The sequence below is a fragment of the Gossypium arboreum genome, chromosome 8 (genome assembly GCF_025698485.1).
Source record: "Gossypium arboreum isolate Shixiya-1 chromosome 8, ASM2569848v2, whole genome shotgun sequence".
NCBI classification, from domain to species: domain Eukaryota; kingdom Viridiplantae; phylum Streptophyta; class Magnoliopsida; order Malvales; family Malvaceae; genus Gossypium; species Gossypium arboreum.
The window spans coordinates 74010207-74026872 of record NC_069077.1 but is presented as its reverse complement, the minus strand read 5'-3'; the positions used below and the strand labels follow the sequence as shown (position 1 = coordinate 74026872).

The window sequence follows — 16666 nt, the reverse complement described above, 5'->3', positions numbered from 1 at the left end:
GTGTTCTGAAATGTGAATTGATTTTATTTTAAATTATAAATGAATTTGACTTGAGTGAATATATATATATATATATATATATATATATAAATGTTTGGAATTAAACTGTTGATCAGTAAAGCCTCATAATCCTATTCTGGCGACGGATACAGATTAGGGGTGTTACATTACCCATGTAATACACCGATTATGGGTTCGATGGACATTCTTCGAACATATGTCCTTCCCCACAATAAACACAGGCTATATTTTCAAATTGATTTGGTGGCTTTGCTGCAAAACTATTAGACCTATTAGTAGTAAGATTTTTTAATATCGAGGATATTGATGATACCTGAGATGTGAGTGAAGTAAGAGTGTCTACTTCATGTATTCCAGCAACTCGTCTTTCTAACACTGCTCAATTGGTTGGCCATTAATAATTGTTGCTGGCAATCCTCTCAATGATTTCATAAGCCTCATTATAAGACTTAGAAAGGAGAGCAATGTTAGTAGAAGCATCCACTACCATCTTCGTATAAGCATTGAGACCATTATAAAATGTCTCAAGTTGGATGCAATGTGGGATTCCATGATGAGGGCATTTTCGTAATAATTCTTGGTACCTTTCCCATGCCTCATACAAGGACTCATCATCCATTTGTTGGAAGGCAGTGATCTCGTTCCTCAACTTAGCATTCTTGCTAGGCGGGAAATACTTCATAAGGAATCTTTCTACTAACTCTTACCATGTGGAAATTGAGTTTGGTGGCAATAAGTTCAACCAGGCTCGAGCTCTTTCCCTTAGCTAATAGGGGAACAGCTTCAATCGTAATGCATCTCCGGGCACTCCGGCTAATTTGAAAGAATCGCTCACCTTCATAAATAGTCTTAAGTGTAGGTGAGGATCTTCGGTAGGCATTCCACTGAATTGGCCCACTGTCTGAAGCATATGGAACATGACTGGCTTCAACTCAAACTGTTGTGCCTCAATTTCGGGTCTCCTAATACCCGGATTAAGATCATTAAACACTGACACGACATGCTGTCTCAAAGCTCTCTCCCTATCATCAGCAATAAGGATAGAATTTTGAGGAGGGTTTGCTCCGTGTCTTTGGATCGAATTTCTGAAGTTCATCTCTTCGGTCCTTCTTTGATTTGCTTGTCTTCTTTGCTGTCGAAAAGTTCTTTCTATCTCAGGGTCTACAGGGAATAGGTCAATAATTCAGTCAATACTCATAAACACTTGAAATAATCACAGAAAAATTAATTAAGTTAAAAATTAAATAGAAAATTAAACCAAAATGCAAAAGTAACAAATTCACAAATAATGAGTTTTTAAAACAGTCCCCGGCAATGGCACCAAAAACTTGGAATGACGGAAATGTGCAAGTGTGCACAATCGTAACAAGTAATAAAGTGACAAGTAAATGTCAAGTTATCGTACCTACAGGGACTATGAAAAGAATTATTTATGAATGCTATTTAAAACACTTTGGTGAAAAAATATTTTGTTTGAAGAGGGTGATTAAAAATCAAGATTTTAAACTAAGTAAACTAAATAAATAAATCTCAAATGCACGATTTCAAAATACGATTTTATCAAGATGACATAATTGTGTTGGATTGATTACATTTCTTTAACTTAGAATTATTAAACTCATGTTTATGTTGTTACGAATAAATTCACGGCAACTCGGTAATTTGCTAACTTGTGAACATACTCACCTACACAAATCCATTCATCTCTTAACATATCCCTATGTTAATTCAAACGATTAAACAAATTTTAATAAGCAAACATGTTATTGCACATACATACTCATTAAATTGAATTAATTTCTTGCATATCCCTATGTCAATTCAAACGATTAATTAAATCTAATAAGCATATAAAAGACTATGGGAAATAACAAGGTATCCTTAACTTGAAACAGTTTAATCACAATAATCTTACAAGTTATGCAAGGCAAGTGTATCGCCAGATACATTGCTAATTTAACCCTCAGCTACTTTAGAAGAATAAACATGCACTGATTAAGTATTGTGTCCATTAATTACAATTTCAATCCATTTAAATTACTAATTCATTAGTTATCTTACAATCGTAATGCAAGAATAACTTAGGCATGATTTTACTTAATCAAGCATTTTATCGAGGCCTATAACAGCATAAACACAATTTTAATAATTTAAGTAGATGAAATGCAATCAAACCAACACGAATTAAATTCAAACTAAGCTGATTAAATTAGCCATTCCAACAACATAAATATTGATAGATATGTTCATCTTAACAACAACAAAAATTAAAGAGATAGGGAACAAGAATCAAATCTGGTGTTTCTCCGTGGCTTGACTAGTTGCTCTGTCTTCGTTCTCTATTGTCCTCGCCGATCAAGGCTACTATGAACACTTTGATGTTGCTCCAAAATGGCTGATGAATGCCCCTTTTCCAAGAGGAGAAATCAGCAAGAGAGTAAGGGACTTGGAATGGGAAAATGAGAGGAGAAAGTGAGAGAGGAGAGAAGAGATGTGAATGAGTGAGGGATGCTTTGAATGATCAGCCAAGGGGGGTTTTTTATAGCTGAATGTGATAGCTAAAATTTGCTAAAAATAGCAGCCAAAGAGCCAACCCTTGGCCGGCCACCTATGTGGCAAAGTTGATGGCTTCAACTTTGCTAAATATGTTTGGGCAAATATTAAAAGCCACCAATTTGGGGAGGGGGGGTTGAATTACAATTTGAACAAGTCTTTGCAGCTTAAAAAATCAGCTAATGAGCTGAATTGGGTCAACACTTGGACGGTTTTAGGCTGTCGTTTTCTTGGCCGGTTCGGTTTACTCAATTCGGTTCAGTCGGACCACTTTTTCATAATTAATTAATCATAATTTATTAACCCAAATTAAATTGGATACAAATTAAAATTAATTATATTATGAATAAATACATATAATTTTGGACCATCTTAGGCAGAAATTTAGTTCTCCTCGATACTTCAAATTGGTTCTCAATTTTGTGCTTTTAGTAGTGTCTGCCGAGCCATTCCCTTTGCGCAAATATGTCGAAAATAACCAAAATTCATCAAAAATAATTATGAAATTAACTAAAATTAAATATGTTCATATTTTAAGTGCACTTCAATTATTTTATAAAATTAATTATTTTTTGACAAGAATTTAACTAAATTCGCATGAATTTAAGTTAAAAAGGGTATGAAAAAGTGTGTAAATTTTTGTGTTTCCACTTATTCAGAAAATTCTACGTGAAGCACACAGTGATTGTTTATCTGTTCATCCAGGGAGTACTAAAATGTACAATGATTTGAAACAATTGTATTGGTGGTTGGGCATGAAACGAGACATTTCAGAGTTTGTGTCGAAGTGTTTAGTTTGTCAACAAGTCAAAGTCGAACATCGAGTGCCTCGGGATTATTACAGCCTGTGATGATACCAGAGTGGAAATGGGATAGAGTTACAATGGATTTTGTATTAGGATTACCCCTAACTCTGAAAAAGAAAGATGTTATATAGGTTGTCGTTGATCAACTAACAAAATATGCACACTTCATTCCAATACATACAGACTATTCGCTTGATATATTAGCTGAGTTGGACATCACTGAGATCGTTAGATTGCACGGGGTGCCAATTTCTATTATTTAGGATAGAGATCCGAGGTTTACGTTGTGATTTTTGAAGAAATTGCAAGAAGCTTTGGGTACACGATTGAACTTTAGTTGTAATAGCCCGTTTTTAGTCAAATCGAAATAGTGGTTTCGGGACCAAAAATCCAAAGTCAGAATAATTATTTTATTATTATTTTAATTTCCACGGCATGAAGATATGATTGTGTAAAATTTTCGTTAAGAAATTTTATTATTTGAGTGTTTAATTTGATAAAAAGGATTAAATCGCGTAAAGTGCAAAAGTGTTGTTCTATTAGTTAAAGGTATTCAATAGTTATAGAACCATAAAGTCAAGGTCCTTATGTTTTAATTAGACCACTAATAGTTTGAGTGGACAAATATGGTCATTAAAATGATATTATAAAGGTTAATGAATAAGGTTAATTTTGTAAATTGGTAAATAATGATAATTAAAAACAAATAAAATAAGTTATCATATTTTATTCTTCATTTTGGAATCAATTATTAGGGCTAGAAGAAGCCATTTTTATGTTCTTCATTCAGCTAGGCTATTTTGCTCATTAAGGTACGGTTTTTGTCCTGTTTTTAATGATTTCTATGTTTTTGAGATTGTTGCAACTAGGTTTAGCTAGCCCAGGGACTATTTTGCAAAACTATTAAAGATTTTGAATATTTTTATTAATGAGCACATGAGTATTTTGATGTTTACTGATAGATTATGAATGTTTGATGATAGTTATACAAAGTTTAGTTAAATGAATTTTAGTGAAAATGCAAATTAGGGATTAAATTGTGAAATGTAGAAACTTTGTGGTCAAAATGTGAAATATATGAAAAATATGGGCTGCTAGGGACCTAATTGAAATTTGGCTAGCACGGGATAGGATTGAATTGCATGAAATTGTGTTTTTATGAAATAAGGACTAAATTATAAAAGTTGTGAAACATTAGGGGCAATTGTGTAAAAATGCCTTAAAGTGAATTTTGACTAAATTGAATAAAGGGATAATTTAATAAGCTAGTTTTGACTACATAATTTTGGACTAAAATGCCTTAATGTTTGTGTTTAAACATTTATAACTGTAAAGTTATTTTAATTTAAAATTATAATATTTTATATTTTGTTATGGTATGATATATAAAATATATATTATCTAACAACAATGATTTATTAGTGACATGAATTTATTATTTTTTACGTGTAATATATGTTTTATTTATATCTATTCATTTTATTTTTATATGAATAAATAAATTTTTATTTAAAATAAATTAATCATTCATTAAGGTTATATAATAAAATGATTATATACTCTGAAGAGCTAATATTGCATAAAACGGTAAAAAGCACCTTAAGAGCTAATATTTTACCTCCTTATGATGAAAATTTTTGTAAAATATAATATTATTTTTCAGATCAAGAAGATATAAGTTGAATAAAACCTTCATGTGTTTTACATTAAAACCATATAGAGAAATAACATGAGATACCCATGTATTTGTATTATATATATTCCCGAAGGAATACAATATACTATATGATTGAAATATCTAATGTGCTACTGTAGTAGCAACATTGTGAAAATGACTTTAATAGTATTTTCAAACGATCTCATACCTTCTAATGACTAAGAAAAACAATAAGTTACTAATGAAAAACTATGAAATTCTTCCATTAGTTTTGCTTCATTCCCTCAAGTGAATGTAGCAGTACATAACAATTATGAAAAATAAAAATATTGAGATCATGATTGTTGTTGTAATTGAGGATGTAATTGGAGACTAATCATAACAACATGAATAGATAAATTCTGATTTAAAATCCACTCATGTTTTGCGATGGTAATTATGAAATAAAAAATCAATGGAGGCGTTTAGAAGTTTGTCCTACCCGATTGATTGCATTCCCTAAAGTGAATGCAAATATAAAGAAAATAAAATATATAATCATGAACCACTAAAAATGGGAACATAGTAATAAATAAGAGAACAATGAGAGTTCTCAAGATAACTCTTCAAAGGATAAAGATAACTTATGTTATCAATGTGATATGAAGATTATTGGCCACATATGTGGCATATGTCCAAATATTTTATTTCTATAAATATTCTTTGAGGAAGGATATAAGAATGTAGTAATAAATTATATCATTATAGATAGAAAATATTTATCTTATTTGGTAGTAAAACAAATAAATATTATTCCAATATTTGATAGTACAAAATTAGTGAAAGCTCCGGAAGAGCTAATATATTAATATCTTGTGATGGTTAATCCATTGGTTTTAAAGATTTTATAATAGATCTTATATTAAAATTGTGAATCTGAAAAATATTATATTTCATATGAATCACTATTATTATAAATATCTATTTTGAATGGATGAAGAAAAAGGATTGTGTAATTAATTTATATTTATTTTATAATCTTTGCGATCTTCTTTTGTCATCATCCCCATTAAGGGGCTGGAAGCAAAATATTTGTCTATGAAAGATCTATTTATGAGCAATGAAATATGATAATTCTATCTAAAACTCGTTATGGTTGGATGTACCTGAAGTTGCAATTCTTTTTTTTAGATATTTGAAGATTTTGGCATATTCCCTAAAGCGAATATTGCATATAATTATTTGGAAATTGTATTTATTTTGTTGAGTTAGTGACATTAATTCATATTAATTCAGACATTTTTAGTAGTAAATGTCACAATAGCACTTATCTGTGGATACAAAGTAAAAGGAATGATAATAAAATTATTAATTTGTTACAATTTAATACAATTGAAACACATGTTAAAGTAAACCATAAGTTTACTGATACAAATGCATTTACTTCTTGGCGTGACCAGTTAGACCATCCTGGATCATATATGATGTGAAAATTAATTTAGAATTTATATGAACATTCATTAAAGAACTAGAAGATTCTTTAATTTAAAAGAATTCTCATATGTTGCTTGTTCTCAATGAAAATTGATTATTAGAAACTCACTAGCTAAAATTGAGATTTAATGTCTTGCATTTCTAAAATGAATATGGGCTCATTCATCCACCATGTTGATGGTTTTGATATTATATGATTTTGGTAGATGCATCTACAAAATAATCGCATATGTGTTATCAATTTACAACATGTCATTAGCAAGATTGCTTGTTTAAATAATTAATTTCAGATCATGCAATTAAGACAATTCATCTTGCTAATACTGATAAGTTTATATCTCAATTTTTTATTGATTGAGTTTGACAAACTTTTGTAAAAGTTTACGCATAATGGTTTAGAGAAATTATTGATTGAACACCTCTGATTAATGTCTAAACTATTACTTATGTGAACTAAACTTCCTATTTCAACATGAGATTATGTTGATTTACGTGTTGTACGCACTAAGCCAAAAAATTATAAATACTCTTCATTACAAATGGTTTTTGATCAAGAACTAAATATTTCCCATCTTTAAATTTTTGTATATGTGTATATGCTCCACCACAATGCACAAATATGAGTGAATCCTCAACGAAAGTTGAGAATATATATTAATTACAAATTTCTTTGTATTATTAGATGTTTGAATGTATTGGAGATTCAATTATGACATTATTTATGATTATAATTTTGATTCGATAGTTTTTCGACATTAGCAGGAAAGAAATAATAACTTGTAATGAGTTAGGGGGAGAGTAATTTGAACTAGAAGTTCAACAATGATAGCTTATTACAAGTTAACTATCATATGTATTTACAAAATTAATGAGAATAATCAAATTAATATTTTAATTTGAACCAAAAGTCCCAGTAAGACAATCAATTAGAATAAATTATAGTTTGATCGGTTTCAAAGATTAAAATTCTTCTAGATGGTCATATAGTGAAGGCGGGTGTTCTAGAAAAGACCTAAGACATAACTAATAAGTAAAACTCTAGAAGAGATTCAAGTATCTGAAATGGAATTTTAAAATAATGAAAATAAGATATCTCGATAAGGTATGTCAATTTGAGAAAATGTGGAACCGAATAATAAAAGTGGTCAATAATGATTTTGCATGCAAAATTGTTATTGAAATAATGAAATAAAAGGAGGATCTTAAATAAATCTATTGAAAAATATAGATATGGAATAAATTGATCAAAATAGAAAGACGCAACTCAAGTATAATTAAATTCGTGGAGGTTTTGCACCAATAGTCCAAATATATAAAGGTATAAAGCCAGTGAGGGTGTAAATGAAGTAGTTTTGTAAAAGCGGAATAAAAATATAAAATTTTTGGCTAAGTACTAGTATTGATTATGAAAAAATGTAATATTCTTTTGTGGTAGATGTAATAACTTTTAGACATATTATTTTGACAATTCATAAAAGATTTAACTTGCGTCTAATGTTTGTTGTTACAACCTTTATAAATCACTATATAGTAAAGTTTATATTGAAATCCTTGAAGGATTTAGAATGCTAGAAGCATATTGAAATTCTTAGGAAATAATTCATTTATATTGGTAAATTGATTTAGTCAATAGTAGTTGAAAGAGGATTATAAAATGATTGAAAATACCTATTTGTATTTTTATAGAATGATCATGTTTAAAGTTTATCATGATTATTGTTGAAACTCCTAAAAGATCAAAATATATTTCTCATAAATTTTCCTTCACTCATGAGTTTTAAAAGAATAGTGATATATATGCTTAGTAATACATTTAAATAGTCATTTAAAAATTAGTATTCAATATTGAATACATAGAATATAAGAAAGTATGTAATGTTTTCATCGGGGAGTAAATATGTGTTATACTCTTTTTCCTTTAACCGATATTTGGTCTTATTGGGTTTTTATGATAAGTTTTTAATGAGGCAACATATTATACATATTATAGATTGTGTACTTTTTTTTCATCATTAGGTTTTTATCTTATAGGTTTTTCCTAATAAAATTTTAACAATGTATATTATCTACCAATACCAATGGACATCCAAGAGCATTATAATCACTCCTTTTGATCAGTAAAGTACATCTTTTATTATTTTTATATTTTATTTGTTATTTATTTTCTCTATCTCTTTTTACTTTATAACCGTACAAATATAAAAATATTTAAAAATAAATTGAAAATAATAGTCAAAGTAAAATCTCTACAATCTGGTATGGAGGGGAAATTCTGGAATTCCAACCACACATATCGGCCATTTTGACTAATTGACCGACGTTCCGTGCAGTGCCACGTATGGAAACTGGCACGTGCTATCCACACTTCTTCGCCTTCAGATTTCCTTCTCTCAGACTCATTCCTTCATTTCCCGTGCAAAACCCAAAAGGCAAAGCAGCAGGAGGAAGGAGGAGGCTAACCGTAAAATCACTGCATTCTCTGAAAGGTTACCTACCTTCTTTCTTTTTTTAGTTCTCGATTATTCCTCATCACATAAAAATAAAAATTTGTTCGTGATTTCATTTTCTGCTTCCTGAAAATTCTTAAAGAAACGAAAATAGTGTGGAAATTTCGTATTTCCTTTATATCCGATTTTTTTAAAACCTTTGATTGGTTTCAGCATTCTTGATGAATCTGAAGATATTTTTTGTTTGGTTCTGGTTTTCAGGTTCCAACTTTCTGAAATCTGTTTCTGTCTGAGTTGAGTCAGCGAATAGATGACGACTTCTATTGTCACAAATCATAAGGCTACACCCATACGCCATGTAATTGCATGCTCCGTCTTTAATCCTTTATAATTACCCTGCATTATCTGAAACGCTTTCCTATCATCAATTTTTTTTATTGAATTATTGTCAGTATATCTATAAATAGATTATTTTTAACACTGAATTCTTATTGATTTGCCATGTAAATCCTATCCACAATTATTCCCCAATTCATTCATGTCTTTGTTAGGTTTTATTTTTATTTTCAATGATGTGCTTTTTGTATTCTTTGGTTAAGCTTGATATGCCTTCTTCTCAGGCCATCCACTCCGCTGATGTATTTAGCCGGAGGGGGAAGTTTTCGCATCTGCCTTGCAAACTTAATGTGAAGCAGTCAGTGGAAACTGTTCAATTATGGGCAAAAATTAAGAACACTCGCACTACCAGGACTACAGCTTTTGCTACCCCACACGAAAATGATGAAGGTGAAAGAAGCGGTTCACATGCTTGTTCCGATGAGCAAGTGTTTGTGCCTTTGGAAAATAATTATAGTTCCAATGATCTGGATGAGGAAGCTGCTGGTTCTCTTCCGGAGTCAGGTTCAGGAGTCTTTCAGATGGTCGAGCACTCGGTAAATCTGGCAAGCCTCCTGGACAAATTGAAGGCTTTACATTTGCATGTATTAGCGTCAGAGCAGTGGAATGCATCTAGGCTGAAATTATGTCACAAGTACGTTGGAAAGTTGAAACTATATTTGTTATGTTTGCCTTCTGTAGTACTGCCAGTGCCATCTTAAATGTTTATCTTATTCACAAGGCTAGTTAATATAAAGAAAGTGGAAAATACTTGAAAGTACTTATTGCAATTGTAGACTACTTTATAAAATCTTATTTTCAGGCATTTTTCTAATTTATGGAGACTTTCTTGTTCCAGCAATTACGTGGAGAGTGCAAAAAACTTAATCCATTATTTGGCTTTGAAATGTCTTGACATTGAGCCACTCAAAGACGATCTAGCTTTGATCAGTCTGCTGAATTTGGAGATGGTCAATTCATCTGTCCTTGCAAGTCTTACCACATGCATTGAACTGTTGGAGAACCTACAGTTGAACTCTTCAAGAACTGGCAAAGATGTCAGTGCCGGAATTTCCACTCAGGGAAAGCTATATCATCAAAAGAATGGGAATTTCACAATAAACACGATGAGAATGAAGGCATGTTTGAACCGAGAGTTATTATTGGGACCACTTCAAGGTAGTAGGTGTACACATATCATGACAACGGTTGGAGAAGAAGCTCTTGAGAGTGAAACACTAATAACCGATCTTATAAAGGCTGGGACCTCAATAATTCGAATAAATTGTGCTCATGGAAGTCCTGAAAGCTGGAGTGAGATAATCAGAAGAGTAAAAAGGAGTTCTCAAATGCTGGAGGCCCCATGTCGAATTCTTATGGATTTAGCTGGTCCAAAACTTCGTACAGATAATCTAAAGCCTGGTCCATGCGTTGTAAAAGTATCTGCCAAGAAAAATGCTACTGGAAAGGTGATTTTTCCTGCACAAGTTTGGCTTTCTCATAAAGGAGCTGGTGCTCCTCCTCCTCATCTTTCTCCTGATGCTGTTCTGTTCATAGATGATGAAAACTTTTTCACTGTAGTCAAAGTAGGTGATAGTTTGAGGTTCTTTGATGCTAGAGGTAAGAAAAGGATGCTAAAGATTTCCAGAGTCTTTCATGTTTTTTCTGGTACTGGCTTTATGGCGGAGTGTACTAGAACTGCTTATGTTAGTTCTGGAACAGAATTATATATTAAGAGGAAGAAAGACAGATTACCTGTTGGACAAGTAGTAGATGTCCCTCCTAGAGAGTCGTCTATCAGACTAAGAGTTGGAGATTTACTAATTATTTCGCGGGATAGTACATGTGGTGAGGATAATTCCTATGGGCATGTAAGTGGTGCTTATAGAATAACATGTTCATCGGGCTATCTCTTTGATGCAGTCAAACCTGGAGAGCGCATAGCTTTTGATGATGGAAAGATTTGGGGAGTCATAAAGGGAACTACTAGTTCAGAGATTGTTGTCTCAATCACTCATGCTGGCCTAAGAGGGACTAAACTTGGATCCCAGAAATCCATCAACATCCCAGACAGCAATATTAGGTTCAAAGGTGTAACTTCAAAGGATCTAGTGGATCTTGAATTCGTTAAGTCTCATGCAGACATGGTGGGTGTTTCATTTATTAGAGATACTCGTGATATTATAGTGCTTCGCCAAGAACTGGAGGAAAGGAAACTTCAAAACCTGGGGATTGTTTTAAAAATTGAAACAAAAAGTGGGTTTGAAAAGTTGCCCCTCTTACTTTTGGAAGCAATGAAATCTTCAAATCCTTTAGGGGTTATGATTGCCAGGGGAGATCTAGCTGTGGAGTGCGGGTGGGAAAGATTGGCTGATATACAAGAAGAAATATTATCTTTTTGTGGTGCTGCTCACATACCAGTTATTTGGGCAACTCAGGTCCTCGAATCACTCGTCAAATCCCGAGTTCCTACCAGAGCTGAGATTACTGATGTTGCAAGTGGAAGGAAGTAAGTGATCAATTTATATTTCCCTATCTATTTCCATATGTTATCAGTGATATTTATTTAATGCTTGATAATATGTTTGAGCTATGTAAGCACTTTCAGTAGTTAGGCAGGCAGCTTTACATGCATTTTAAGTGCCCTTAAAGCAATTTCATTTATTAACCTCTTCTGACTGTTATATCTGCATAGCATTCCACGAATACATTTCCTTCTGTTCTGTACTCTTCTCCAAATCTGAAAGCCACTTTGATTTCTGATAGCCAATGAATTTCCCTCCACCACACCGATCTTCCCTCTCTTTGTTTCTCTTTCTCCATTCTCCTGGTTGAAGGTGTTTAAATGATCAAATGCATGGAACATGGCTTGATTAAAAGCTCTTCTTATTTTTCCAGGGCAAGCTGCGTTATGTTGAACAAAGGACGACACATTGTAGAAGCTATTTCAACTCTAGATAATATCCTGAACTCAAATTCAAGACAGATGAAAGCTGAAGTTAAGTCACTTGTTCCATCCAGCCATCTTGTTTAGGAAAGTCCGAGTTCCTGCATTTAATGGAATACTGTTATTGTATAGTTTGCAGCACTATCTGATTTGGGACACCTGATAGTTCCTTTTTTCTGTCATGGACCTTAAAAGTAGTATCTTATTTTTGGGCTATGTAAATATTCTTATCATCAGTAACATGCAACCAACTAGAACCTTAAAATTGGTACTGTAGGTTATATCATTTAACGGTCTTATCTTATGATATTAATTATCATTTATATTTTCAATGCAGCCAGTATCAACACAATGCCGATCACAGTATCTGAAAAACATGTACAAGTTTTTAGACAACCTAATGTTACTCTTCGTCATGGATGGCCATGGTGATGTATCCTAGAAGTTGCAAAGTTCCATAATGTTATTGGAAACTAAGAAAAGAATATATACAAAAATAAGAAAAGAATATATTGATAAAAATTACTTGCGCTTCATCTCTAGGGTTAGCTTGTTTATATATAAGTTTACGTAATTTAAATAATAAAATCAAATTTAATCCAATCCTAGAATTAATCTTACGAATCTATAACACTCTTTTAAAAGTTTAAAGTATACATATCGATCATATCCAACTTGTTATATAGATATTCAATCTAATCCTCACTCAATGTCATTGTAAACAAATCAACAAGATGTCTACATGTCTTCAACAAGTTCTTTCATGTTGTACAAAAGCTTTGTTGGCAATGGATACTCCAATAAAATTTTGGTTAACAAATTTTGTATCCACATAATTTCATACGTGGATTGTGTCATAACCCTATATTTTGATTCAACACTTGATTGAGATATAACATTTTGCTTCTTGCTTTTCCACGATACTAAGTTTTCACCAACAAAAACACAATGTCTAGTAGTAGACCTATCTATCTTGGATTCAACCCAGTCGACGTATGCAAAACATTCAGTACGAGTATGCCCATGATTATTGTATAGTATGCCACACTCCAGAGCTTCTTACAAGTAACATAAGATCTGCTCTGACACCACGCAATGTTTGATTGTGGGTGCAAACATAAATTGGCTAACAATACTCACAAGAAATGCCATATTCACTTGAGTTATAGTAAGGTAGTTTAATTTCCAAACTAGCTTATTATATTTTAGGACCATCAAAATGATCATCTTCCTCTTTCGTACGATACACATTGGAGTACTATAAGGTTAGCTGCTAATTTTCCAATTTTTGCTAGTAAATGAAGAACATACTTTCTTTTAGACAAAAAAAATTATCTTCTTGTTTCTTGTTACTTCTACCCCCCAAAAGTACTTCAACTTACCTAAGTCATTCATATGAAATATAGTATACAAGAAAGTCTTGATAGAAGAGATCCTTACAACATCATTTCATGTAATAAAGATATCATCAACATATACTAAAAAAAGAATAGCACCAACTTTAGATCTTTTGTAAAACAACGTATGATCACAACTTTTTTTTAGTACAAACTGTTGAATTGTCTTACTAACTTTTCGAATTAGGCTCGAGGGCTTTGCTTCAACCCCTAAAGGGTTTTCTTCAGGACACATACCTTCCCATACTCCCCTTAAGCAAGAACCCAAGTGGCTTCTCCATATAGATTTCTTCTTAAAGATTCCTATGATGAAAGACATTCTTAATATCTTATTGGTGTAAAAACCAATTATGAGAAACAACTTGTGAAAATAATAGATGAACAAAGGTAAGTTTGGCCACAAGAGAGAAAGTTTCTGAATAATCCACCTCATAAGTCTGAGCATATCCTAGTGCAACTAATTTAACTTTAAGCTTAACCCTTAAGGTATCTTGATTAATCTTAACGGTGAATACCTATTTGCAACTAACAAACTTTTTACCAATAAGTAAATCCACTAAATTCCAAGTACCATTGTCATCTAATGCATGTATTTCCTCCAACATTCCATCATGTCACATCTCGAAATTGGGTCTAAGAGCTTCGAGGGTAGTTTTGGAATTATGACTCAAAATGTGTTCAGAAATTCAAAATGTGGTAACTCGAAAATACCTTCATCTATGGCTTTTTGAAAATTAAACCAATTTAATAAAATAAAGTGGAAAAGACCTTTAATTTTAAAAGGGGGACTATTTTGTAAAAGGGTGTAAATGTGAAAGAGGCCCAAAGGTAAATATACTAGTTTTAAAAATACCCTATTTTCTCCCTCCACCTACAGAAAACTCACGACACTCATTCTCCCCTTACCTTCTTTGCCGTCCCTTGAAATCTCCAAATACCATTCACCAATTTTGATCTCAATTACTCTAATCCTTTTTATTTTCATCATCTTTCTAACATTAAACCCTCTTTGAAAACTAAGAAGTACATTAAGAACGCCTTTAATTCCATTATTATTCAACTTGTGGATTTTCTCAAATTTTCCATCAATCGTTTGTTTTTCCCTCAACCAAGATGATGTTTCATTTTCCTAATAGTTTTTTTATGTAGTTTATCTATTTGAATCAAGTTTTAATCTATTGAATCAAAGATTTTGTGTAGAAGTCGAAATTTGAGTTGTTAATGGTGAAATTCAGGATTTTGGACAAAATTACTGTTTCTACATGATTTTCAGTTTGTTTTGATGTGATTAGAATTTTTTTAAACTTGCTTTAAAGTTTCGTTGAAAGATTTGAAGGTTTTGTTGAGTTTTTATAAAAATGGTCATGGATGTCGAAATTTTTAAAACCATTAACTTGTGGAATTTTGAGTGTCTTGAAGGTTGAGAATTATTCTTGGATGAGTAGTTAGGTGTTTAGAATCAGTTTTAAGTGATGGGATTGAATGTGAAATAAGGAATTTGAGTTTCGACTATGCTAGTCGAAAATTTTAGTTTTAAGAGGAACTAGTCTTAGACCTGCATTTTTGTTTGTTTAATGTGTTTTATAACTACTAATTAATTGTGTATATTGTGTGCTGAAAATGTGTGAAGCTTCAGAATCATTGGGACCTTCTTTGAGTAAAGCGAAAGGCAAGGAAAAACTAGTTTAAGTTTTCGAAAAATAGGGGAAAGCATGAATAGTGAGTGTTTTGGAATTGCTGGTCGTAGACACAATTCATAGTGTTAAACGAGAGCTTAGGAGTAACCTAAACCCCTATCATAAGTTTTGAGTGTAAGTTTTCTTACTCCTCACGTTTATCTTGCCAAATTGTCACTATATGTTGTGGATTGAGTAAAATGATGTGTTAATATGACACGTGATATGTGTATGTTAGCTCTTATGAAATACATCAGTTATTGGATACATCTTTAGCATCTCATATAAAACTTATCAAGGAGGCAAGACTACGAATTTTGCTTTTAATTCTGAGAGAGTTTTGTGCTATCGTGGGAGATATGTGTACCTTCAGATTTAGAGTTGAGATAGTCTATTTTGAGGGAAAGGTATAACAGTTTTTATGCTATGCATCTTGAAGGGAGTAAGATGTATCGGGATCTTTATGAGCAGTATTGGTGGGCGAGACTTAAGCGTGATGTGACTGATTTTGAGGCAAGATGCTTGACATGCCAACAAGTCAAGGCCAAGCACCAATTTGCTTTTGGTTCATTCCAACCTATTCAGATTCCTCAGTGGAAATGAGAGCGTGTCACCATGGACTTTGTCAGTGGGATACCCTTGACGTGATAAGGGCATTGCTTGGTGAAACAACGTTCCTTGTAAGTTGTAGATCTAAGATTGAAGCAAACACTTCTCTGCAAACAAAAACAAGACACAATGGATGTTTAGGCTTAGAACGATCTTAAGAACAAGAAAAGAAACAAAGAAACAAAGAAACAAAGAAAAAAAAACAAAAAGAGAAAGGGCTGAAATTTCTCGCAGATTTGAATCAAGGTTGAAGATGAATTCTTGAAGCTTTATACATGGCAGCCTTGAAATTTCAAAGATGACAGAATTGGTGTAGAATATTGCTAGAAATTTAGAAAAACGAGGAACACGAAAGAACTCGTACAATATACTGAATGAACCCGAATCAAATCTGTTCTTCGTCAACGGACTTGGACCCACTAGATAGCAATCTAGGAACCCAAAGTATCAAGTAAAATTGACACAACAAAAAAATTAACACAACAAACACAGTCTTATATGCCAAGATAGTTCAGTGAAAAATCGAAGTTTGAGAGAAAATCTCACAAAGATTATATTTTATTAAAAGTGTTTACTTTCTTACTTTGTTTTTATACATATATATGGATAACAAGAGGTGTATGGCCGAATTTCCTTCTGTGGCTGAAAATAGAGGATTTAAAATTCAAATTTTAAACTCCCAATAACTCCTAAAATGGACGACAT

At 32.1% G+C, this 16666-nt stretch overlaps 1 protein-coding gene and 1 non-coding gene across 2 annotated transcripts; both read left to right on the top strand.

The window, feature by feature from the left end:
- Positions 1-566: 566 nt before the first annotated feature.
- On the top strand, positions 567-673 carry LOC128279922 (small nucleolar RNA R71). The gene has a single exon (XR_008270107.1). It is a non-coding gene; the product is annotated as a small nucleolar RNA R71 (small nucleolar RNA).
- An 8073-nt stretch (positions 674-8746) lies between these two features.
- On the top strand, positions 8747-12544 carry LOC108483486 (plastidial pyruvate kinase 4, chloroplastic). Its single transcript, XM_017786961.2, has 5 exons — positions 8747-8996; positions 9219-9315; positions 9578-9987; positions 10192-11841; positions 12231-12544. Exons 2-5 carry the CDS (start codon positions 9268-9270, stop codon positions 12364-12366), a joined length of 2244 nt encoding a protein of 747 aa, XP_017642450.1. The 5' UTR covers positions 8747-8996; positions 9219-9267; the 3' UTR covers positions 12367-12544.
- Positions 12545-16666: the final 4122 nt, after the last annotated feature.

Excerpts from the sequence above, each read along its gene's own strand:
- LOC108483486 (XM_017786961.2), top strand. The coding sequence starts at position 9,268 with ATGACGACTTCTATTGTCACAAATCATAAGGCTACACCCATACGCCAT. Across the intron at positions 9,988-10,191 it reads AGGCTGAAATTATGTCACAA|CAATTACGTGGAGAGTGCAA; the intron begins GTACGTTGGAAA and ends TTCTTGTTCCAG. Across the intron at positions 11,842-12,230 it reads GATGTTGCAAGTGGAAGGAA|GGCAAGCTGCGTTATGTTGA; the intron begins GTAAGTGATCAA and ends TTATTTTTCCAG.